Genomic DNA, 25,779 nt, shown 5'->3' on the forward strand with positions numbered 1-25,779 from the left:
GATATGTGGCCCTCTGGAGGTTCTCCAGAAAGGAATGCGGTGCCCTGGCTAGAAAAAACACACATTCCCTAATCCTGCTTTAGCGGGAGGTTGTTCCCGGAGGTGGTTTACCTATCACTCCTTCTTCACAGGCACCTTGGGGAATTGCAGCTCTGGGATGGGAATAGGGGTCTCCTCACAACTCTCTTAACAAACTGCAACTCCTACGATTCTTTGGGGGAAGCCATGGCTGCATAAAGTGGCGCCGTAGTGCTTTAAGTGTGTGCTGTGAATTTGGCGTCCATGATATGCTCCTTGCAGGAACTGCTCTGAGAACGTCTAGCCTGACTTGCTCTGCTTCCAATAAAAAACCCCCGAGGGAACAGCAGCTGATATATCCTTTTCCCAGGTTTCCTATTCTGGCAGAAGCAGATACCTAGTATGCCCCTGGGGGCTGATACCAACTGAGAGCCAGATTTTTGTACCAGTGTTGTGACTGTTTCCGCCACTAATGCAGAACTCTCTCTCTCTCTCTCTCTCTCTCTCTCTCTCTATATATATATACAGGTATACATATGCAGGTATTAAAGCAACCCAGAAGCTCAATAAACAAGGCAGATCTGGATGAACTGATGCTTGCCATTGTTCATGTTATGTCATAATCCAGATTTCTGTCACGTCATTTTGGGTGAAACTACAGCTGGGTTTTGACGATCCATGATCCCAGGGGCATACATAACTGCAGAAAAAGATAAAATCCAAAACACTCAATGAAAAACACACACGAAATACAAACAAGGACATGTTTAATGGAATTGTGTTCCCCACATCCCTTTGACTGAAGACATCAGAGTTGGAACAAAATTCTTATTATTTTGGAGCTAGGGGGTGGACACAGAGCTATTCCAGAGAGAGTGTAAACAGACTCTTATAAGAGCAATTTGCATTATATATATAGAGCCCACTAAACATAATAGGCTTCTAGAAGTAGGAATACCTCAAGGAACCATAATGGGAAAATACATTCATATGTATGTCGGTTCTTTGGGGTATTCCCAGTTATAAATACTGTTAAATTTAGTGGGATTATGAAGCGGGGGGAAGCAAGGTGCAAATCCGACAATTTACTATTTAGCGTAATAGTGTTGCATGCCACCCCAGTCTCTGAGTGGTGAGAGAATCCAGGGGTTCAAGGCTCTTTTTGGGGGTTCAGTTTCCTTGGAAGGAAGGCCATAGGAGACTGTGATGCCTCTTGGGTAAATCGTTTTATTTACACATATATACAACCTGAGCATAAGATGGAGGGGCTCGCAGCATTAACACCCTGAACAATCTTGCTTCTCTGTTAGTTATAGCTTTGGATCCAGCACAGAGCAAACATGTCTCTGCGCCTACAGCTTCCAGCCTGCTTCTCCCTCTTTCAGACATGCTACACCGGCTATTATTCTCCTTCCTAGCAGCTGGGGGAAGGGAGGCCCACCCACCTGTGCTATAGCACAGAGCAACTTCTTTGGTTATGCTAATCGTGGTGCTTAACTAGTCAGCCAAAACCTTTACCTAGACAAAATGACTTGTTTGGTAAGTTTGCTCCCCTACGGTTTACCCCCACAGATACAGGATCCCGATAATTGGAAGGGACTCAGGGCACCATCCAAACTTATAATAATGGCTTCTACAATTCATCATCAAGGCTTAAGATTCAGTTTCCTCAAAGTGTCCCTCAAAGCTATTATTTCACAGGCAAACTATGAAAAATATATATTCAAAATTTAGTTCTGAAGTATGGCTGGAATGGTGAGTTTGTTGCAACGTAATTTAGAACTGACCCAGCTCAGTATTTTAGGGAGCGATCCTAGAAGACTCACTTACCTTGGAGTAAACCCCATTGAACTCAGCGAGACTTACTTGGTCTGAGAGTAGATATGCATAAGATTGTCCTGTTATGGTCTTACTGATATCAAAAGGAGGTATGTGCAGTGTAACTCTGTGTACATTGACTGGAGAGTTAGGCTGCAAACCGAACCCCACTCTCAGATATTCTGCCAGAATTCAGTAGGACTGGCTTCTGAGTAGACATGGCTAGGGCTGTATGTATGAAATCAGTGGTGCTCACTACCAGGCAAACATGCATAGGTTTGCACTGTTAAGCACACCATTGCTTGTCCTTCCCATTGAAATAAACAGGAATTAAAAAGTGTTTCCATGGCTGCTGAATCACACTCATGGTTTGCGACATCAGATCAGCATTAGTACTCTACGAACAACAGAATGTAGAATCAGATACCTTGCAACAGAGATATGGTGTTTTTGCTCTCATACAGCATCAGAGAGAGGGATGGGGAGAAAAAGAGAGATGACCTGTACTGTACTCTTCCTTAGTTGAACTTCTGCTTGGGATGAGGGCAGAGTGCATGCATTAAGGACAGGTTGTCTGTATACAGTATGTGGCATGCTGGATTGGCTAACAAAGGGCAGGTTAGACTGCAGCGGTTCTCAACCTGTGGGTCCCCAGATGTTGTTGGACTACAACTCCCATCATCCCTGAGCTCTGGCCTTGCTAGCTAGGGGTGATGGGAGGTGTAGTTCAACAACATCTGGGGACCCACAGCTTGAGAAAGGCTGGGTTAGAGTAAGGGGGCGTTGGTCAAGTTGGGACACCAACCATAGTTGGCAGTCAATCATATTCTTATCCCTCCAAGGCACTCAGCACATCGAGTGTTTAAAGTCAAACAGGGGTAGCCAATGTGGCACCCTCAAAATGATGCTGAACTCAAACTCCCATCAGCAGCCCGCAAGATTGATGGAAGCTGTAGTCTAACAGCATCAGGAGAGAGCCGTGCTAGCTACCCCCAGAGGAGAAGCGGAAAGGCGACAGCCATTATATCTGAGGCTGGCATTAACACAGGCAAGTACAGCAATGCCTGATGTCTGTTCCGGCTTTTGTAGTACAGCTGGTGGTTAGAACCAAAAGTTCTGGGTGAATAAGAGCAGGCTGCAAGCTGCTTCTTTTCCTCCCCTGTGCAAACGGCTTCTGTTAAAACTCGTAAGCCGACACGAAGATGGTAATCTTCGAGACGTGCTTCGCTTGGAAGGTGCGGTCCAGGTACTCGGTCATGTCAACTTCCACTTCTGTGGTCTGAGGGCCTTGCAGGCTCTGAATGAGGATGAGCTCGCCGGTCTGCCTGTCCGAGCGCTGCATGACAAAATGGCCCCGGCCGTTGCCTGCTGCAATCCCAAAGCGCAGGCCGTCGGGGCCAGGCCGCCCAGGAGCCGACGCGGTCGCCATGCGGAAGAGGGCGGTGGGAGTGACGAGGTTGGACGGCAGAGGGAGGTAATGGAAGGAGATGGTCTTCGGGGCGTGGTGGCAGGATCTGCTGTCCATTGGGCATGGGTTCCGTTCGCATTGGCTAGGAAGGAAAGTGAGGGGTGGGGGTACAAAGGAGATGCGTTTATTTCTTCGTCGTATGGAATATCTTTACATCCTGCCCTCCCTCCAGTCTGGAGCACAGGGCTGCAAACAGTGATGACAATACAGTGGTACCTCGGGTTACAGACGCTTCAGGTTACAGACTCCGCTAACCCAGAAATAGTACCTCGGGTTAAGAACTTTGCTTCAGGATGAGAACAGAAATCGTGCAGCAGCAGGAGGCCCCATTAGCCTGAGGTACCTAAGAACAGTTTCAGGTAAATAATAATAATAATTTATTATTTTTACCCGGCCCATCTGGCTGAGTTTCCCCAGCCACTCTGGGCGGCTCCCAATCGAGTGTTAAAAACAGTACAGCATTAAATATTAAAAACTTCCTTAAACAGGGCTGCCTTCAGATGTCTTTTAAAGATAGGATAGCTGCTTATTTCCTTCACGTCTGAAGGGAGGGTGTTCCACAGGGTGGGCGCCACTACCGAGAAGGCCCTCTGCCTGGTTCCCTGTAACCTGGCTTCTCGCAGTGAGGGAACTGCCAGAAGGCCCTCGGCGCTGGACCTCAGCGTCCAGGTTGAACAATGGGGGTGGAGATGCTCCTTCAGGTATACTGGACCGAGGCCGTTTAGGGATTTAAAGGTCAGCACCAACACTTTGAATTGTGCTCAGAAATGTACTGGGACCTCCAGAATGAATTAAGTTCTTAACCTGAGGTACTACTGTAAAGCAGCAGTATAAGTGAATCTGGAGGCGCCAAGTTGCCTCCAAAATTGAGGGTACCCAACGCTCAATGCATTTGCATGGTGTCACACACATTGCATGTTGGGCATTGTGCGTGTGTGATGATGCATATGCAATGCAGGAAGCCATACACTCTGAAGGAGCCAGCGCTGGACCTGTGCTGTGCATGTGATGTCACACACATGCACCACATGCAGGGCGCTATGAAGATGAGGAGGGTCCGATCCCCTTAAAACAAATATCGAGGGGGCCAAGGTGCCTTCAACCCCACAGAGTTGGTGCGCCTGAGCGAATCAAAAACCAGAGAGTTGCATAAAATGCAGTTAGTGCCAGTGAGAATATATGTTGGGCCGGCATACCCCTAACATAATGGTCCAAACACTTGGACAAATCTCTAAACAATATATTAAATCTTTTTTTTTTTTAAATACTGCTAAGATTTAGACCCCAGGAGGTCTTTGCAGAATCTTTAACAATGGCTTTTCTTCTTCCCAGCAAGGCTTTGAGATGTTGTTGGATTCCATACAGGTCACCCACCTTTGTTTTAGAGTCTGAAGGTGAAATCCAGATGACCTTAGGCACTTTTCATTTCCATTTATTTTGAAGGGTAAAAATTTGGCATATTGGATTTGAATTCAATGTCACACTTTGATGAATTGAGCGTTCCATCTGCACAAGGGTTTCTGCTTGCCAGCTGGAACAATCCCCCCCCTTCCATCACCCCCATGTTGTTCTGGGGGTTCTCCCAACCACCTCTCCAGCCAATTTTGGGGGGCATACAGCAGGAGAAGAGGCAGGGTATGTAAGGTTTCTGCTGATGGGGCTCATGAGGTGAATCCAGCCCATTACAGTGAACACCACTAACCTAACCACATCTACTCAGAAATAAGTCCCATTGAATTCAATGGGCTTAAAGGTAAAGGGACCCTTGACCATTAGGTCCAGTCGTGGTCAACTCTGGGGTTGCGGCACTCATCTCGCTTTACTGGCCAAGGGAGCCGACTTTGTCCGCAGTTTTTCCGGGTCATGTGGCCAGCATGACTAAGCCGCTTCTGGTGAACCAGAGCAGAGCACGGAAACGTCATTTACCTTCCCGCCGGAGTGGTACCTATTTATCTACTTGCACTTTGACGTGCTTTTGAACTGCTAGGTCGGCAGGAGCAGGGGCCGAGCAACGAAAGCTCACCCCGTCATGGGGATTCGAACCACTGACCTTCTGATTAGCAAGCCCTAGGCTCTGTGGTTTAACTCACAGTGTGACCTGCGTCCCTAGTCAGTGGGCTTACTCCCAGGTAAATGGGATTAGGACTGCAGCCTAAGGCTGAAGACACACTGTACATTTAAAGCACATTTTTCATTTGTAAATAATCCTGTGAACTGTAGTTCACCACTCACAGAGCTACAGTCCATCGCACCCTTTAAAAAACCACAGTTCCCAGGATTCCTTTTGGCGACGAGGAAACACACTTTAAGGATATGGTGCCTCTGCAGAATAAACCTCTCATGGAAATCAGTTGGATTTAAAGGTCTTTAACTTCGTCTGGATTGTGCCCAAAAAGTTGTCTAAACTCAAACAAAGCTCCATTTGCAACACACAGCGATGGTGCATAATCAAGGCACAGAACATTGGCCCTGTATCAAAGAAAATATAACAAGTAATCTTACTGGCTGGAGGGGAAATATTCATAAGGTTGTCGTAATGTTTGATCACAGACCAGAAAACAATATGCCAACAGCCTGGATCATCAAGATCTTTTGGTTCTTAGTTTTAAAAGAAAGGAACTGGAACTGCACAGTGGGTTTCCTGGGCAGTCATCATTTCTTTCCTTATGCCCAGAACCAGGGTCGGCTCTATCATTAGGCAGAGTGAGGCAAGGGAGCAGGGCAGGGAGTATGATGAGGTGTTGGAATACAGAGCTCACTCTGTGCCATGCATGACCTGCCCCGAGTGCCTTAAGCTTGTTGAATGGTCTCTTTAAATTTGAAGGTTCATTATTGTTCCACAAGATGTGTATGTGTTTAAGGGCCAGAACAAATAACGAGACCCAGTTTTACAGCTGTGAAACAGTATAGCAGGTGCTGCTAAGTTGTGTTAATTAAGCTGTGTCAGCAATTGGGTATAGTATATAAAGAGCAGCACCTAGCTCTCTCAGCACCCTGGTGGATGGGTCATGCTTATTGATATATTATAATTAATGTAAAAGGAGTTTTTGTTTTTGTTATTAAAACCTAGCTAAAGTTATTTTGCGTTCCTTATAATGTGTGGTCTCCCCAGCAAGCTCTCTGCAGCGCAACTAAGCTGCAAATAGCCAACAAAGCTAGCCTACTGCCGTCAAAGGTGGCAAACGACAGATTCCCCGTTATACTTACAACGGCGATGTTTTTACATAGCTGATGTTTCCACTGGGCTTGGGGCACTCTGGATTAACACACTGAAAGCTTCCTCCTGTATTAATGCACGTCGTTCCCCTGGTACAGTTGTGCAATGAGAGAGCACACTCGTCGATGTCTGTAAAACAAATGGAAACATGAAAAGCAAAGGACCAGAGTCGATGGTTTACGTGATGCGCTTAACACAGAAAGGGGAAGGGATGATCTTCTCCGCCCTTTGGCTCTCAAGGCCAGTGACAATTTGCACATTCTAACTGTTGCACAGAAGTTCCACCTAAATCCTTTTTATGTACACGAGAAGTTATCTGGAGCTGAGCTCTGCCAAGGAAGTTTTTCTGCAAATTGGTATCCTCTGACGTCTTCTTTTGGTAGTGCATTTCCTGTTTCCAGATGATGGCCTAAGTGGTCACTCCATAGATATGAGAAGACCCAAGCCTAACTCTACCTCATAGGGTTGTAGCAAGGATAAAATGCATGGATAGCTTAGTCAGTAGAGAGTGAGACTCTTAATTTTAGGGTCGGGGGTTCAAGCCCCACGTTGGGCAAAATATTCCTTACATTTAAAGTACCCCCCCCAAGAATCCTGGAAACTGTAGTTTACCCAGAGCTATAGCATCCCTAACAAACTACAGTTCCCAGGATTCTTTTTGGGGGGAGGGGTATGTGTGCATCAGATGTGCCTCAATTGTACGGTGTGCATGCAGCCCAAAGTAAATAATGAGCGGAAATATTCCAGTTTAATTGGCTTGTGGACAGAAAATATTTTAAGCCGTGCAATGTCAGTCTGCTTCCCTTACACAAGATGCTTTAATTTTAGAAATAATAACAAAAAAGGCAATCAAATCCCAGCGATTAGCTCCGTTTTATCATAATCTGAAGGTATTTTCTGTAGCCAGCGGGAGCACAGAGTGCATGCTTCATGCATACAATATCACTATTCAATTCCTTTTGGCGCTTGACCGCCATACCTCCCGACATATCTAAATGGCATTACAATGTCTACCTTGTTTCAGCGGGTCTCTCTCCCTTGGCATTAACAGCCAGAATTTTAAGTAGCCGTGCATTACAAACCGTTACAAAAATCTGGCTTCTTGCATGGCGTTTGGGAAGTCCAGCTTCTATTCTGTTAGCATTTCCTTGCATTTATAGTCATAAAATGTATGCGCGCCTAACCAAGTCCCTGCTGCTAGGAGAGAATGTGCAGGATTGCAGCTTAAACCCTGGTTGCAGAGAAACAGACTGCACACAATCTGAGCAGTTTTCGGGAACCGAAAAGTCTGCCTGAAGCCTGCACATTTTGTCATTCAGCGTCTGCGAAATGCCATCTGCCTCATGCTAAAGTCACCTTCACAGCTTTTCCCGTCGCTGAAGATCTGGTATCCTCTGGGGCAGGAACAGCGGTAGGAGCCAGGAATGTTTATGCAGGTGTGCATACAGAGACGAGGGGCTCCCTCCAGCTTGTAAACTTCACATTCATTCACATCTGCAAGGGGGAAGAAAAGCGACGTTATTTCTGCTTGGACAAATTTCATGACAGGCTGCGCAAGGGGTGTGTGTGCGGAATTCTGTGATACGCTACTGGTGTTATATATATATATATTAGCAGCATACATTTTGCCCTTCCAGATCTATGAACTGTGTGGGTTTATTCAAAAGCACAGCCCCTGGTGCTTCCTGCTGGATAACAATGTAAGGAGAGCCTTGCTGTACAGATCTGATTCTTAAGTTGCTGGCCCGTCTTGAAATTGCCTGCCGCTGGAAAACTCTGGAGGGCCTTTTTGTTAAAGCCTGGGGTGCTCAGCTTTGAATGATAAATTGGCTCAGGAATGCAGGCCATTGTGCAGATAACAGCAAGCTTGTTCCCACCAGTAGTTGCCTAAGACACAGTGACCTGGGAGTGACCCTAGGCAGTCCGCAAGGTGGTGTTGAAACCCTTTGGAATTCGTTATTATGTGTGGCAGAGTTTGCCGCCTTCAGACATTTTATTGCCAAGATGGTGCCTTCAGCCCATTCCAGCTGGACTAGCTGTTGAATCTTACTTCTCAACACCTGTGATGGGAAATCACCCTCTACCACACCTGAGGAGCAAGGCTAGTTCAGAGGGCCAAGGATAATGATGATGATGATGATGATGATAATAATAATAATTTATTTATACCCCGCCCAAAACACTAAAATACAATAACCTATTAAACATTAAAAGCTTCCCTAAACAGGGCTGCCTTCAGATGTCTTCTAAAAGTTTGGTAGTTATTTTTCTCTTTGACATCTGGTGGGAGGGCGTTCCACAGGGCGGGTGCCACTACCGAGAAGGCCCTCTGCCTGGTTCCCTGTAACTTGGCTTCTCGCAGTGAGGGAACCGCCAGAAGGCCCTCGGCACTGGTCCTCAGTGTCCAGGCAGAACGATGGAGGTGGAGACGCTCCTTCAGGAATACTGGACCGAGGCTATGTTGCGTAGGATGATCCCCAGGGGGAATGGGAGCTTAGGAAGAATAGCTCTGGGGGTGCCCAGTCTTGCCTGTCAGCACTTGCCATTTGAGGTGGTGCTTTGTCTAACAATAGGGCCGGCTGGCCTTTTGCCTTCTGTGGAACTTCTGGTTCTTATCTCCAACTGAAGCTAAGGTTGGACTTCTATGTTCACTTGATTTTGGAGTAATCCTCTGTGGTACTTGTTTCCAAGTAAAGGTGCTCATGGCTTCACCATGAGCTCAAGTGTGTGTGCTGCAACTGCGTTTCATTTATTGATTTAAAAATTGTATAAATCCGCTTCGCTTTTCTAAATCAATTCAAATGGATTTGCATTGTACACATCAATATTGATTCCAAGTCTTCAGTCAATTGGGTTTACACTGGCAAATCTGCGCCACTCATGCTCAAGAAATGGAGCGAGATAGATAGAAAAGTAGTAGAGAGAACCATCTCATTGTCCGGATTGGTTGTTTACTGGTTCACACTGAGAAGCTCTTTTTAAATATGCTAGGGGACGATTCGACCTGTCCCCAGTAATCAGTGGAGAATGCCAAGGTTTTAATGTCTTCCACCCCACCAAAAAATAAACATGCAAAAGCAAAACTAAACTAAAAAGCCCAACGAGGACTGAGGATACTTTGGAGATACAGAATTGTGGTTGATTGTTTGGGAAGAGTTGGGGGAGAACCGGAAAACTTTAAGAGAGAGGAGGAAAAGAATGGAGTGCTGGAAACCTTAAGAGAAGCACTCCATGCTGCAATAAGTTGTTGCAGTTCCTACTGTTGTCAACTTTATTACTGTTGGAATTTACTGTATTAAGCTCCTTGGATCAGGGATTCATCTTTTTTTTTTTAAACTTACGTTATTCTATAACGCGCCCCCCAATACAGCACTGAGAGTCTATAAATGAAAGGCCACACCACCATATTCTGCAGTTTAGACAAGGCTTTAACTTCGACAGGAAGCAGAAACAGCTTGTAGCAGCAGACTCCTCAGAGATCTCTTGCAATTGCACTCTTACCCTGGCAGATGCTGTTTTCTGCTGTGCCGCTCATATGGAAGCCTGCTTCGCAGCTGCACTGCTGCATCCGGTCAAATTTGGCGCAGCGAGGTTTACGGCTGAACGCCGGATCATCTGTTACGCTCCATTCTGGTGGTACTAAAGGACAAGTGGGGGAGGGAAGAATCCGCCTCCAGGACAGTGTAAAATCCCAAACCACAAATGAGAAGACATCCTTACTTTTAATTTTATTTTTACGCAGCTAATAAAATGGAGTGGTGGGTTTGTTCTACATCTACGACAAGGAGGGGAAAACTACACATTACACACAAAGTGTGAGGACGGAGATGGGCAAAACCAGCATTCCCATGACAAGTCCTCTGCCTCTTTCTGTGTAAGCTTTTTGATCACTTCCCCCACATGGAGGGAAAGGGTATCAGTGGAAACCAGCGACTATGGCTATATGGTCAGTGTAGCTATTATTGAGCTAAATGAGCAAATGGTCTGACTCACTATAATGTCCTCTGTTTCTAGGGCTTGCCCTCCCCTCTCTCACACATTAAGGTTTAAATATTCCTCTTTCCCACCCTCCTTAACGCCTTACCACAATACATACCCGTCTGCGTTTGATATTGGCAGTTGGGGCCTGTCCACTCCTGGGGACAAAAGCATTTGTAGTGTTCACCTCGGTCAACACATGTTCCTCCATTCTGGCACAGGTGACTGGTGCAAACCCCAATATCTAAGGAAAGGCCAATAAAATATGGAGGTTTCAGAGCTTCAAATTATTTCCACAACCCATAGCCTGCTTTTGAGGTTCTTCAGTGAAAGCCTACAACATTTTAGTACAAATTTCTCCTCATAATTTTCTTTTCGGTATGAAATTTGGATTAAATCTACTGATTTTTCTCAAGCATTTCCCTCTAATTCCCCCCCCCCCAATCCACAAGATCCAGACGGCACCTCATTGGCTACCCCTGCTCAAGGGCAACCTGTGGTGAACACAACCGACAACAATATGGCGGCTATTTGCATGTTTGCGACAAGGTTAGGCAGCTTCCCCTTGGTTTTGCAAATGCGCATATCCTCCCCAAGGTAAAATACACTTTAATGGAAGAAGCAAAATCTTTTGTTTGTAAGAGCTGGCCAGATTCTCTCCTGCCCCCCCTTAAAAAATCTCTATTCACCTGAGGCACCCTTTCACCTCTCCCTGGCTTATTATGTGTTGAAATAATTAGCGCAGTGGAATTCCTTGAAGAAACAGACTGCGTGAGTGAATGCCTCATGGATTGCCACTGCTTTCTATCTGCCAAAAAGCCAAGCTCCCCTGATCATCAATAGAATACTCTAAATAATCAGGGGTCGCCAGACCATGAAGTTATTGAACAGGCAGCCAAGGAGTTGTAGCCGAATTTTTCCACCCGCTCCTGCTTCCTTGAACTTTCTACAAAGCCGAGATTCTCATCTGGCTTTCCATGCTGAGTGTGTGCACTAGGCCTCATTGACACCTGGGCTAGGCAACGTGAAGAGAACCAGACGCTGCCCAGATGTCCTGAAGAGAACAAATGGTGGCTTTTCACCTGCATAGATGCCAGCTACCCAAGGAAGACACTGGCCATACTTAAGCCATATATGCAAAAACACTATGATACCACTTTAAACAGTCATAGATCCATAGACTTGGAAGGGACCCTGAGCATCATCTAGTCCAACCCCTGCAATGCCAGAAGAAGCATACGGGAATCGAACCTGTGATCATGCCATTATCAGCGCCATGCTCTAACCAACTGACCTCTCTACTACTGACAACCCCCAAAGGGTTATGGGAAATGTAGTTTCCTTAAGAGTGCTGAGAGTTGCTAGGAGAACCCCTACTCCCCTCCCAGAGCTGCAATTCACAGAGTTCCCTGTGAAGAGGAATCAATAATATTAATAATAATTGAAATTGAATTGAAATTGAAATACTTTATTGTCACTTGTACAACTTGTATACGGTGAGATTACACGAGCACCCCCCACTTAGCTCTCTTAGTCTTAATTCCCCTTGTTTACTGACGCACACCCACCAAACCCGAAAGTCAGTTGCCCTGTTGTTATCTCTTCATTCAGCAGCCTAACAGCCCATGGATAGAAGCTGTTCTTTACCCTGTTGGTGCGACTAATCATGCTTCTATATCTTCTGCCTGAGGCTGGGAGATCAAGAAAGTGCCAGCTAGGGTGTGAATCATCCCTGAGAATTTTCCTCACTCTCCTGAGGCAACATTCTTCCGCCATTTCATCCAGCGGATTCACAGGACAGCCCATAATATCTTGTGCTGTATAAACCACCCTCTGTAGGCACTTCCTATCAGATGATGTCAAACCAGCGTACCACACTGTGTTGCAGTATGAAAGGACACTTTCTATTGTGGACCAGTAGAAGGAGATCATCAAATGTTGATTGACATTGTTCTTCCGCAATACTCTGAGGAGATGGAGTCTCTGTTGGGCTTTCTTAACCACCTGGGTTATATTTATTTTCCAAGTAAGGTCTTCACTGAGATAAACTCCTAGGAATTTAAAAGAAGAGACTCTCTCCACACAGCCCTCCCCGATGTACCCCACCCATCTGACTAAGTTTCCCCAGCTACTCTATAAAACATAATAAAACATATAAAAACATAATGAAACATCAAACCTTAAAAAATTCCCGATACAGGGATGCCTTCAGATGCCTTCTAAAAGTGGTGTAGTTCTTTATCCCCTTGACATCTGATGGGAGGGCATTCCACAGGGTGGGTGCCACTGCTGAGAAGGCCCTTTGCCTGGTTCCCTGTGACTTCACTTCTCACAGTGAAGGAACAGCCAGAAGACCCTTGGAGCAGTGGCGAAGCTGCATGCTCCGCTACTGGGGGCGGAGAGCAGGTGGGGGCGTGGCGTGCCGCCTGTGCGGACGTGCCCGGCGCATGGGGGAGCGTGTCACGTGTCGGGGGGGCCTACAATGGCACCCTACCGGAATAGTGGTGCCGGGGGCAGTCTGCTCCCTCCGCACTCCCGTTCCTCCGCCAGTGCCTTGGAGGTGGACCTCAGTGTCCAGCTGAATGGTTTGACCACTCTGAGAATTGTAATTCTGTGAGGGTGAAATATACTCGGAGTCGAGAGTGGATTTCATGCTCTTTATTCAGCTCATAGTGGTGAGGAGGAATGGAAGTTCCCTCAGAATGTCTGCTTTATATACATTATTTACACAATGGGCCCCACATGATTGGCTAATTCCAGGATTCTCCTGTAGGCCAATCAGGTTGCGGATTCACTTCCACCTGGAGCTGGATTGGGTGGCTCCTGTGGACCAATCAGACTGCTGCATTTTGGATCCTATTCAACTCAGTACATAACAGAGGACAAAAGGGTCTCAGCACCCTTAAGAATTACAGGTCCCAGAATCCTTTTGGAGGAGCACTATTACTGTTTACAGTGGCATCATGGTGATCTAAATGGATGTTGTGAATGGGACCCCTGCGGACAATGGCAACTGGCATTCTCCTAATTCCCACTGCTCACTTGATTCTTGGCCAAAGGTTGCAAACCTTGGGCTAGAGGCCAACGCATCCCCATCAGACCTCTCTATCCAGCCCTCCTGCCTCTTCACAGGCGACACCCCTTTTAACCCCATCCACTTTTCCTGTGCTTTTGCCCTGCTAGGATGTCTCCTTGAACTCTGGTCATGCCTCTTGGTTGCATGGAAGAGTTTGGATTTGATATCCCACTTTATCACTACCTGAAGGAGTCTCAAAGCGGCTAACATTCTCCTTTCCCTTCCTCCCCCACAACAAACACTCTGTGAGGTGAGTGGGGCTGAGAGACTTCAGAGGAGTGTGACTAGCCCAAGGTCACCCAGCAGCTGCATGTGGAGGAGCGGGGAAGCAAACCCGGTTCACCAGATTACGAGTCTACCGCTCTTAACCACTACACCACACTGGCTCCCATGGATGGAATTGTGCATAGAAACCAACTTACCGTACAGAAGTAGATTTCATTGCTTTGCACCTATTGGCTCTGGCCCCCCCACCACTGCCATGTGGCCTCTACAACATTGCCCAGATGGGGAATATGGCCCTTGGTCTGAAAAGCAGCTCCCCACCCTGTTCTAGAGTCACATCTGGCTGGCTGTCTAGCGCACTGTGCCATAATCTCTTTAGAAATGTCTGTCTTCTTGAACACAATGGAGAGTGGCAGGTCTCTGGCCTTTGCAGCCGCTTGGTCGGCCAGCGGCTCAATGGCTCATTAGCATTTTGCACAATGAGGTAGGAATTCACTTAAACAAACACCGCTGTCAATGCACAGGGGCCTAAGCACCCTATGGAGGAGCGTGTGAAAATGTAAACCACACAGGCCAGGGCCAAGAATTTTTGCATCGAGTTAACTGAGAGAGACAAAGTCAGGAAAATGGATGCAAATCTCCCACACTATGATACACACTAATTTAATCCAATGTTTGAGATGGCAATCTCTCCATTAAATGGCAGTGTGTGGTGAAGAACCAACGTTAACAGGAAATAAAAATTAGCTAGCCATAACAATCCATTTATTTGCCGTTATTTACCTGACCCTTGGATTTCCTCATATAGTTTAAGGTGGCTTACAAATATAGTAAGGCATAGCGCAATAAAAACCAGCAACATCTCTAAAAAGGAGCAATAAAAGGCAGCTCCCATGATCAGGGCGTGGCTCATGGGAATTGTAGTCCAAAGGATCTTGAAGAGCACCAGTTTGGGGAAGGCTGAAGGAGAAGAATTCCATGTGCTACAAACATTTTTAAATATTCTAAAATGCTAAACAGGGGTTCTAAGGCAGTATTCCGCAACCTTGGATTGCCAGCTGTTTTCAGACTACAATTCCCATCATCCATGACCACTGGTCTTGCTAGCTAGGGCTGATGGGAGTTGTAGTAAAAAAAACCAGCTGGAGTTCCAAGGTTGTGAAACACTGTAAGGGACAGAAACCAAGCAAGGAAAGGGTTTTCTGGCATGGAGATGATTGCTGGTGGGATTTTTGCTGGTGGGATTTTTGTGTGTGAGGCTGCTATAAAAGACACAGGAGCAAGGCCGGGGGCCAGTTTCTATGGCTTATTGTAGTTAATTTCATTCCCCAATTGCATTTCAGTAAGCAAAATACAAGGAAGGCACACTTTAGGGATAAGTGCAGGTTCAATTCAGAAGAAATTTCTGTTCAACCCAGAATTTTCATACTTGAAGCTTCAAAATAAAGAAACCTTTTTGGAGAGTCAAAAGACAGCTAGTATGTTTAAAGAAATGGTATAAAGAATATGCAATTTACTGTGCATTAATAATATCTTGCATGGCTCAGGATTCCAGCAAAAGCAATTCTAACAGTCGTAATAAAATTAGTCAAGAGATTTCAAATGGGATGGGTTAGCCATCTCTTTTCTGCACCCAGAATCACTGATGGGCTGCAGCGGCTACACAGCAGATATGCTATTTGTCTGCATCATATCTTTTTTAATTCCTGCCTGTATTGTATCCCTTCAAAGCTTTCACACACCCTTTTAAAGTACAGTTCTGCGTTCAAGTCTCCCTACAGCTAAGAGGCAATTGCTGTTATAGAGGCCCCCCAACCAACATGCTGCATCTGGTCCCTTAGTCTGGTCTCAGATTGGCCTTTCCCAATGTCCCTAGTCCCCATCTGTGGTACAGTATTCTAGCCAGAGGTGGGAATCTTCTGGCCCGCAGGTCTAATTACACCAGGCACAAGTTCTTACTCGACCCATGAGGCCATTTCCCCCTAAACCACGCCCACTTTATGTCATATGTGCTGGCTGGGGCTGATGGGAGTTGTAGTCCAGAGAATCTGGAGGGAACCAGATTAGAGCAGGAAAGCTCTAAAGCACCCATAAGTAGAATCATAGTTTGCAGAGACCTTGGAGTTTAAATTCTCAGCAGAAGTTGAATTTGCTGCAGAATTCTGGATGGAACCACATTGTGACTCTTGAGTTTGGAAAATGAGTGAAATTTATTGAAGGAAATGTTTACTTTACTGAATTTATATCCCACCTTTTTCTCCAAGGGGTTCAAGGTTCTCCCAATCTTCATTTAATTCGCACAAAAACTACATGAAGTAGGTTAAACTGAGAGGCAGTGACTGGCCCAAGGTCACCCAGAGAGGTTTGTGACCAGGTGGGGATTTGAACCCTGGTCTCCCAGGTCCTAGTCTGACACTCTAACCACTGCACCATGTTGGCTTTTGATAGGAAGGATCCTAGTTCTATCTAAGATGCACAATGCTTGGTCTTCCATCTCAGTGGAAAAGAGCTTCAAGTATGTCTGCTGTCATGGCATGGGTAGGGTTGCCATATGTCAGCTTGGGGGGGGGGGGAGCTGAACAACCTTTCTGTCCGGATTTGAAATATGGCATGGAGGAGAAGGAGAAGGGAGTGCCGTCAGGTCAGCAGCCCAAAGAGAATTAATACAGTGGTACCTCGGGTTAAGAACTTAATTCGTTCTGGAGGTCCGTTCTTAACCTGAAACTGTTCTTAACCTGAGGTACCACTTTAGCTAATGGGGCCTCCCGCTGCTGCCACACCACTGCTGCACGATTTCTGTTCTCATCCTGAGGCAAAGTTCTTAACCCAAGGTACTATTTCTGGGTTAGCGGAGTCTGTAACCTGAAGCGTCTGTAACCCGAGGTACCACTGTACTGAAGGAAGAGCAAAAGGTGAGCATAAATAAGCTCGGAGAGTCGTCTCTATGCCTCTCATGCAGGTACACCAGCCTACAGTGTAAGCAGAGTTGCACCCTGAGACTTCCAACCACGTCTTCCCTCCGTGGTTTGACATTTCCATCACACTTCTCTTGCCTTCTTACAGCTACAGGCAAGCACAGTAACAATGGCTGTTCAGGAATATAAAATGCGTGTGTTATGCCAAATGCCTGCTCATCATCAACAGAACCGACTTCTGCCCAGTAAACAATTTTTTTTAATAGAGGTAATTATGTATGAGTTTCTCGTTTGCCAATCTGGATAAACCTCACGTTGGTCCCCCCCAAAAAGCACATAAGATTAATTACTGTGTTTGTGCCAGTCGATTTCTCAGATGTTGTCATCTGTTTCCTAGTAATAAATTGCCTATTAAAAGATTTGACATATGCTTGGATCTGCAGCCTCATACACAATGAACAACAGTCGCGTGGATTTAGAGCAATCGGCAATAATTTGGGCACAACAAATCCATTCTGTGAAACAGCTTTTCTCTTTTTCTCTTTTTGCATTGCAAAGAAAGCCTCCATTGGCATCAATGGCAGTTTACCCTGAAATGCAAATATCAGTTTAGGAAAGCATTCAACTCTCACACACTCCTTCACCCCCATCCCTGCAAGTAGTCCTAAGGCTGATCAGCTTCCCCATGGATTCTATTTCCATTCTACAAAAATATGCATGTTCAGTGCATTCAAATTCACTTCTAGTTTGGCCCAAACCCTGCACATCAATGATGAGTAACGCCTGAGGATAAATGCTAAAGTGATAGTCTTCTAATCATATGTGGCGTTTGCACGTTCGTTTAGAGCCTATCTGTACAGGGGGGAAGAAAGGGTTAAAAATGTAGACCAATAGGAAAGCTGGAGGCGGAGCCTACATGTGTATAAAAGGGCTTAGCCCGAGGTTTGTTAGAGTTGTTGGTGGGGAGTTGGTTGGTTTTAGTGGGTTGGCTGGTTGGGAAAGGCAATTAGAGAAGCAGTTGGCAGGCAGTTGGTAATAGACTGTTAGGGCAGTGGGTTCTTGCGTGAGGGGAGGTAGAAGAGATAGAGAGAGGAAAATAAGACTAAGAAAGCAAAGAGTAACAATGTTTGGAATGCTGTAAAAGTTTGTTTGTGTCTGAAATAAAACACACTCCTCTTTATTAACTCGAGAACCAGACTGAGACTGAAGTGATTTTACCAGGGAGGACCTGGTTGGTGGCAGTGGATTAGTGGTGTACAGGTTAATAGTCCGTGAGACGACCGGGGGCTCTGTACGAACACCACACCATATAATGTGCAAGAAGGATTAGGATCCTGTGACTCTCCAGGTGTAATTATACCCAAGCTCCCATCAGCCTCAACCTGCATAGCCAATGATAAGGGATTATGGAAGCCGTAGTCCACAAGAGCCAGCACCGTGGTGTAGTGGTTAGAGTGTTGGACTAGGACCCATGAGACCAAGGTTCAATTCAGTCATGTAGCTCACTGCATAACCCTGGGCCAGTCACTTCCTCTGAGCCTAACCTACCTCAGGGTTGTTTGAAGATAAAATTGGGAACGGGGAGAACCATGTATGCCACTTTGAGTTTCTCCGAGGGAAGGTGGGATACAAATTCAACCATCTTCAGCATCTGTGGCTACTCCTGAAACAGCTGTGTTTGATAATCTGAAGGTGAGTCTTTATGCCCGAGCCAAGGGAATAAAAAAGTGAATTACCTGTGCACTCAGGAACATCTCCTGTCCAGCTGCCATTTGGCTGACACACTCGAGAACTGGAGCCGACGAGTCGGAATCCAGGATCGCAGGTGAAATGAACTTCATGGTCCACCATGTTCTTGGTGCCAAATCTTTTGCCATTCAGTGGGGCATCCAGGGCAGGGCAGAACACTGTGAGTTGGGTACACAAAAATAATAAAAGACGTGGTTAGCAGTGGGCTCGTAATCTGGTGAACCGGGTTCGCTTCCCCGCTCCTCTACATGCAGCTCCTGGGTGACCTAGGGCTAGTCACACTTCTCTTAAGTCTCTCAGCCCCACTCACCTCACAGAGTGTTTGTTGTGGGGGAGGAAGGGAAAGGAGAATGTTAGCCGCTTTGAGACTCCTTAGGGTATTGATAAAGCGGGATATCAAATCCAAACTCTTCTTCTTCTTAGAGGAAAGAGGGCAAAAGCATCACCATCACAGAATCATGCTGGGATGCAGGGGTGTGGTTAGGGGGTGACTCGGGGGGCCAAGACCCATGTCTTTTACAATGGGCCCTGGATCTTGCGCCGTCCCAGCATTTTACACCCATAAGGTAAAGGTAAAGGGATCCCTGACCATTAGGTCCAGTCGTGACCGACTCTGGGGTTGCGTGCTCATCTCGCTCTATAAGCCGAGGGAGCCGGCGTTTGTCCTCAGACAGCTTCCGGGTCATGACGAACCAGAGCAGCGCATGGAAACGCCATTTACCTTCCCGCCGGAGTGGTACCTATTTATCTACTTGCACTTTGACGTGCTTTCGAACTGCTAGGTTGGCAGGAGCTGGGACCGAGCAACGGGAGCTCACCCCGTCGCGGGGATTCAAACCGCCGACCTTCTGATCGGCAAGTCCTAGGCTCTGTGGTTTAACCCACAGCGCCACCCACTTCCCTTTTACACCCATAGTTTTTTTTAAAAAAAATTTACTTGTTTTGTTCGAAGACTTTCCTACCTCTATATCCAAGAGAGACTAACAAATGTCATTTAATAATGGATGAGCAGTATATAGGGGTCATATGACACAAGGAGCCAATCGGGGTCTATCTGGTCCTATAACGCTGCTGGCTATGCCCTGGGTTCTCCGTCTGAGCAATGTTGCTCCTGCTCTTGCACTGCCATCACTTTAGGCTTGTTGTTTTAATTACCAGCTGGTGGGTCAGGGGTGGTTTTCATGACTGTGTTTTGCAGAGTTGTCAGCCGGTGTTTCATGACACGGAGCCCCTCGGCAAATCTCGTTTCCTGCCCCTTTAGAAATTGCTGCATTTGGCGGATGGCAGTCAGAAGCTGCTGCTTGTTCATGCAGTTCTGTGGGAAACACAAAGGCTTTAAACAGCTGGATCAGGCCTTTAAATGTGCCTTTATATGTACGGTGTTAAGCATGATGGTTGAGTACAATTAGAAAGCCATTTCCCCCAATGTCTTTGTCAGGAGTGCGTGCAGGAGCCGGGCCCTGTGACCAGTAGGGCTTCGCAGGACTGGGACCTTCCTAAGTTTGTTCTGGAGAGGCAAGGCACGGTGGCACAGGTGAGGCCGATTGGTAACTCACTGCACCTGGTGGCAAGAGCCGGGAAGGGATATAAGGTCAGCATTTCCCTTTGGCTCTTTGCCACAGCAACACATTTCCTGCCTTGCTGTGTTTGGCTCCTTGCTTCCTGATCCTCGGACCCCAGCTCCTTGGCTCCTTGACTCCTTGCTTCTCGACCCTCAGACCCTTGACTTCGTGACTCCCTGCTTCCTGACCCTCAGACCCCTGGCTTCTAGACTCTCGTTCCTGTTCCCACCCCACCATCTTGCCCCCGGTCCCAACCTCCTCAGCCGGGACTTCGATCACCCGTTGGCTGGACCGTGACAGTCTTCCCCACTTGATTTCTATCATAGAATCGTAAAATTGTAGAGTTGGAAGGGACCTTGAGGATACAGGAATATGTAGCTCTCCCATATGGGAATCGAACCTGCAACCTTGGCATTATCAGCACCACACTCTAGGCAACTGAGCTATTTTGACCTTCCTGCACCTCCTTCAGGGAATCCACAGTACCAGCCTTGTAAGGCAGAATTAACTGAGTCATTGCAACCTGCCCATGCCACCCCCCGAGATCTGTAGCTCAGTGGAGCACAGACTTGAGCTCAGTGGTCATTTCACACATTATATTTTTTATAGCTGGAACCTGAAACAACTTGTGTACTCACAACATTGTAAGACATGTGTCAAGGACTGGCCGGACAAAGAGGAGTGGCGGGAGGCACCAGCAGGGGAACCCCCAAGGGAAACCTCAGATGAGGAAGGCTCAGAGCCAAGGGTTTGGTGGTGGGACACCAAGGAGAGGTCAGAGGGAAAGGACTGGGAGGCAGGGCTGGATGCTGAAGGGGCAACAGGATTTAGTGAGCAGGAGGAACCTGTGACAGGGAGCAGTTCAGACACCGAGCCTGAAGCAGAGGGGGACTGAGAGGCTACTGAAGAATCCAGGGAGTCTCCCCCTCCTGCTACAACAAGCTCCCCTCCCTGCTGGTCTCCAAGAATGTGCAGGATAATAAGGATAAGGAGGAGGGCAGAGCAGAGGCCGGAGGTGGGCAGATGCAGTTTGAGACTGCTTAGGAAACAGAGGAGAGCCTTAGAAAGGGTTGAAGGCGGGGACCTTCAGTCCTGGCAACTGCTTCATAGAGGCAAGATCTGCTTGGAAGTGTTGCTGAGTTGTATGCCATGCCCCTGAATAAAGAGTGAACTTCGCTGACAACCAAGCCCTGCGTCTTTTGTGCTGACCTGTGTCTCATGCATGTGACAAATGTGTTTCAAAGCAGTTCTGACGTGAGCAATGGTTCCAGCAATTGCCTGGGAACTCTGGACAGCTCCGTGCAGTGCTCAGGTAGGACAGTAGAACTTAGATGTTGTTTCAGCAACAGCAGTTCTTAGGCTGAGCCTTATGGAGGAGTCAGCTCCATCATCAGTGAAAGGTCACTTTTCATTTAAAGGGCCCCCGCCTTCTCTAACATTTGTCAACTCTGACAGAGCAGGTTGGCCGAGGCTGATGACAGTTGTAGTCCAAAATATTTGGAGGGTTCCAAGCTGGCAGAGGCTGACCTGGTTCAACATTCAAGCCAGGTGACTGTTGTTTGGTTGCCCTGAGATGTTATGCTTTTGAATAGGTTATAGTTTTCTTCTACTACTGATTGTGTACGTTAATTCAGTAGTATTTATCTATTATAAGGGTGCATTTCCTATTGATGGAAGTTGCCAAAAGCAGGAGTTGGTAATCTGTTTTCTGCTGACGGCTGCATTCTTTGGGGGCCACATGCAAGGGGTGGGCAGGGCCAGGGACAAAAATGGGCGGAGCCACTGCTCCCCCCCAAAACACCCTTCTCTCTCTCTCTCTCTTGCCCCTCCCCGCCTCCATTTCTTTCTTTCTGCCACCCTTGTTCCCTACCAAATTGGGCTGGGGGTGTTTGAGTGTTTTGTTGGGCGAGGTTGCTGCTGCCGTATTTTGTATATTTTAGATCTGGCTGTCATTTATGTGGAAATTGTTCAATTTGGTCATGCATTTTTTAATATTTTGTTTATTGTTTATGACTACGCTTGTTGTGTTGTAGTTATATATTTTTTCCATGTTGTAAGTCACCTATGAGCATGGTTTGAACTGTGGAAAGGTGGCATAAAAATAAAGTTATGTATGCACCAGAAGAGGACCAGATTGCTCTTGCCAGGGGTATGAATTGTACAGGGATTTTTAATCAGGCTAAGAGCCATACAAGGCTCTAGGACTGGACGTTGCCCAGCCCTGGTCTATGGCTATTTACAAGACTGGCAGAGAACAAATTAAATGTATTAGTGTAACAAACAAAGCTGTTGTTGTTGCTATTAAGATAGCGTGAACTTTTCCTTGGTCCAGCAAATGTCAGAATACAAGGCCTTGACAGGGGCCAAGAGTCATAGCTGTCAACTTTTCCCTTTTCTTGTGAGGAATCCTATTCGGAATAAGGGAATTTCCCTTTAAAAAAGGGAAACGTTGACAGCTATGCCAAGAGTGGCTAGCAAAGCCGTGAGCTGATGAGATCATTGGCATACGACTGTCATTGTCACCATGCTAGCATGCATGGCCTGACCCCTTCCGATTCTCCTCCACTGTGCTAATCAATATACAAAACTGGTACTGGCTTTCCAGCTGGGCCAATGTCCTGGCAGCCAACTTTGGAAGTCAATAATATTGGTCTTCTTGGCAGGGTGTTGTACTTGACGGTGCAAGGGTGGAGCCGGGATGAAATCTGGTGAGTTGTGTGTGGACCATCAGGTGATATGGCTGGTCACACATGTTTTGTTTTGTTTACTGGGTATTTGGCTGCCCATGACACCTGATCTCCTTTCTTCCATGGCAACAGGCTTGGTGCAAAGTTGGTGGGTCTCTTGGGCTAGGCAGCTCCTTAACTTGTCCGGGTCCCCCCAAAGCACCCAAATTTTCCAACTGCTAGCACTGACTTTGTCATGCTGACATAAGCAAAACGGTGAGTGTCTGATTAAAACAACAACAATAGTTATTTTCTGCTTTGTATCCCACAACATGCTGGAAGAGTCCCCAGAATCACTTTTAGTGTCACGTGAGAAATACTTTCATGTAAATGACTGCCAAGAGAACAAATGGAATGCAAGGATCTCATTCAACAGCTGCTGCCTCCTGCCTTTCCTTTATGCCCTGAGAGTGCCAAGATTTTCAGTCCTGTTTGCCTCCTGCAAGAAAGGAATGTTACCTATTGCACAAGGGATTAATTAATCTGTTACGCTATATAAATCCTATATCCACTCAGTCATAAATGCATATCTATTGATCTGTCTGTGCAAGTGTTATGTACTGAGTTGAATAGGATCCAAAATGCAGCAGTCTGATTGGTCCTAGAACAATAGGATCCAGAATGCAGCAGTCTGATTGGTCCACAGGAGCCACCCAATCCATCTCCAGGTGGAAGTGAATCCGCAGCCTGATTGGCCTACAGGAGAATCCCGGAATTAGCCAATCATGTGGGGCCATTGTGAAAATAATGTATATAAAGCAGACATTTCGGGGGAACTTCCATTCCTCCTCACTACTATGAGCTGAATAAAGAGCATGAAATCCACACTCGACTCCGAGTGTATTTCAGCAAGTTTATCACTATCTGTCCATCTATCGCAAATAGGGATGCACAAACCTGCCATTTTCAGTTTCTTTCGATTTCTCATTTTCACAGGCTTAAGTTCAGTTTGCCTATTTCTGTATCAATTTGAATAAAAAAGTCAGCACGAAAATCAGCATGCATTTCCATGCAGGTTAAGCCTAATATATGCATCTCTTTTTCTTTCTTTTGCAATTTTGCCTATTATACATATGTTTGCAAACAAATCCATAGGTTAATATAGGTTTTCCCCCCTGTGCACTCTTCTTGGTTTGAAAACTGCATCGTGAAATCCAGAGAAGTGCAAGTTTTGAAATATAGCTGGGTTTGCAGGGCGGCTAGCATTAAAATCAGGCAAGGTCAAAGTAAAATGCGAACTGAACAAAATTCTTCTTATTGCTGATCGCACATGCTCAGACACACCTACACAAATGCTGCTTCACCAGGATCAAAAGTCAGCACTAAGTACTGGGACAGGAGCCAGTCAAAAAGGAATGTCTGCAGACACAATAAACCTGACATTTCCTTACAGTTTGAATGAACAAGAATTTAATTGCCATGTTTTATATGAAGCATGTTCTTGGGGTTTGGGGAGTGAACAAGTTTTCTCTTGCCCAAGACTCTTATCATATGTAGCATGCAGCAAGCATTTAAAAAAAAAAGTCATACTGGATACCTTTATAATAAGCTCTTTGTTAAAGAGTTATTTTTAACCTGAACTGCTGCGCTACAGTTAAGCATAATAAACTTCATCACTGTGCAGCTCGCTCAGCCCATGTTGATATTCCTGCAAAGTGACTTGAACTCACAAGCTCTGCAATCACTTGACTGCGCTGGTTTATTCAGGCATTAACGGAGGAACAGGTTGAGTTTCTTTCCTAACCCAGCAAGAGGGTTGCAGTTGCATTATTAGCAGGGATACAGGGCAAGAAATGTAAGAATTTTCAGAGGCAGATAATTTGCAAAAGTCATTACATGCCCTATACTTCTGGAGCTGCATTCTTCACCTCGAACAGTATCGAGGAATTCAAGAATTAAGTGATGGGAAGGCTATATTTTTAGTCTTCAAATTTCTCCTGATGAAGATTTGCATATTAGTCTAGACTGATGGTGCTTATTTGGCCTTGGACTGGCCTTGTTTCCTGCGTGTCTTTTCTGATTTACACAAAATATGAACCACACCTCTTGTCTGTTGGTGTGAAGTTGAAAATTAGAGGATGTGTATCGAAGGGCATTAGCAACCATCATTTTACTTACCTGTTGCCTTTGCGGAAAGAGACACATGAGGCTGTGGAGGGGGAGCTAAAATAAAGTCCAGCCTTTTAAGCAAAAGTTAGCAATAAAAAATAAATAAATAACCCCACCATTCGTTTTACTGTCAAGGGAAACTTGTCCTTCCTTTCTTTCTTTCTTTCTTTCTTTCTTTCTTTCTTTCTTTCTTTCTTTCTTTCATTGCATTTATATCCCCTCCAAGATTTTATAGATGTTAAAGATAGATAGATGATAGATAGATAGATAGATGATACAGATGATAGATGATAGATAAATAGATAGATTAGATAGACAGATGATATAGATAGATAGATGATAGATAGATAGATAGATAGATAGATGGTAGATAGATACTGTAGATAGATATAGATGATAGATAGATGATAGATAGATGAAATGTTATCCAGACCTAACCTGTTGTTGTTGTTTGGGAGAATGGGGCTTACCTGGGATGCTTGAGATTCCTGACATGATGTTAGGCACAAGAAGAGAAAGAGGCTGTATTGCAATCCAGAAGGCATGGCACTATTATTCCAAGATAGGTAGAGAGATAGAAAGAAAAAACTCTTCTCAGATTGCACGGGAACACCTGGCAAAACACTTTCCTCGACAGCCAAGTTGCCCTGACTGTAGATCAGGAGGGATAGAGAGCACTCCTGTGCTCAGATCAGAAATGACTGCAACATCACACAGCAGGTTTTCCAAAGATCCAAAGAGTAAAAAAAAAAGAGAGAGAGAGAGCTCAGTTTCCACCTCTCATTGGTAGGCTGCCTTCGCTGCCAGTGTGCTGCCTCCTAGGAGCTGTCCTCCACAGAAACACACCCCAGAGAGAGAGAGAGAGAGAGAGGGAGAGAGAGAGAGAGAGAGAGAGATCTTGCAAAATTGAATCTCAGA

The 25,779-nt window shown here is 46.0% G+C and overlaps 1 protein-coding gene across 2 annotated transcripts; it reads right to left on the bottom strand.

Annotated features, from left to right (window-relative positions):
• Positions 1 to 768: 768 nt before the first annotated feature.
• Positions 769 to 25,779, bottom strand: FBLN7 (fibulin 7). Of its 2 annotated transcripts, XR_014545845.1 has the most exons (9): positions 25,332 to 25,776; positions 19,620 to 19,779; positions 18,452 to 18,622; positions 10,618 to 10,743; positions 10,023 to 10,160; positions 7,878 to 8,015; positions 6,512 to 6,650; positions 2,572 to 3,386; positions 769 to 2,508 (listed from the first exon to the last, which is right to left on the bottom strand). XR_014545845.1 is itself a non-coding variant. In XM_083605385.1 (8 exons), exons 1-8 carry the CDS (start codon positions 25,404 to 25,406, stop codon positions 3,014 to 3,016), a joined length of 1,320 nt encoding a protein of 439 aa, XP_083461511.1. In that variant the 5' UTR covers positions 25,407 to 25,779; the 3' UTR covers positions 769 to 3,013. The 2 variants fall into 2 exon arrangements, 1 of the variants encoding a protein (XP_083461511.1); XM_083605385.1 differs by having other exon boundaries at positions 769 to 3,386; positions 25,332 to 25,779.

This window comes from Podarcis filfolensis (genome assembly GCF_964270895.1).
Source record: "Podarcis filfolensis genome assembly, chromosome: 3".
In the NCBI taxonomy this organism is placed as follows: domain Eukaryota; kingdom Metazoa; phylum Chordata; class Lepidosauria; order Squamata; family Lacertidae; genus Podarcis; species Podarcis filfolensis.

Bases quoted from the DNA above. Each gene is read 5' to 3' on its own strand.
- FBLN7 (XM_083605385.1), bottom strand. From the start codon at position 25,406: ATGCCTTCTGGATTGCAATACAGCCTCTTTCTCTTCTTGTGCCTAACA. The intron at 8,016-10,022 runs GTAAGAGTGCAA...TCCCCCTTGCAG, and splicing joins AGAAAACAGCATCTGCCAGG to ATGTGAATGAATGTGAAGTT. The intron at 6,651-7,877 runs GTGACTTTAGCA...TTTGTTTTACAG, and splicing joins CGACGGGAAAAGCTGTGAAG to ACATCGACGAGTGTGCTCTC.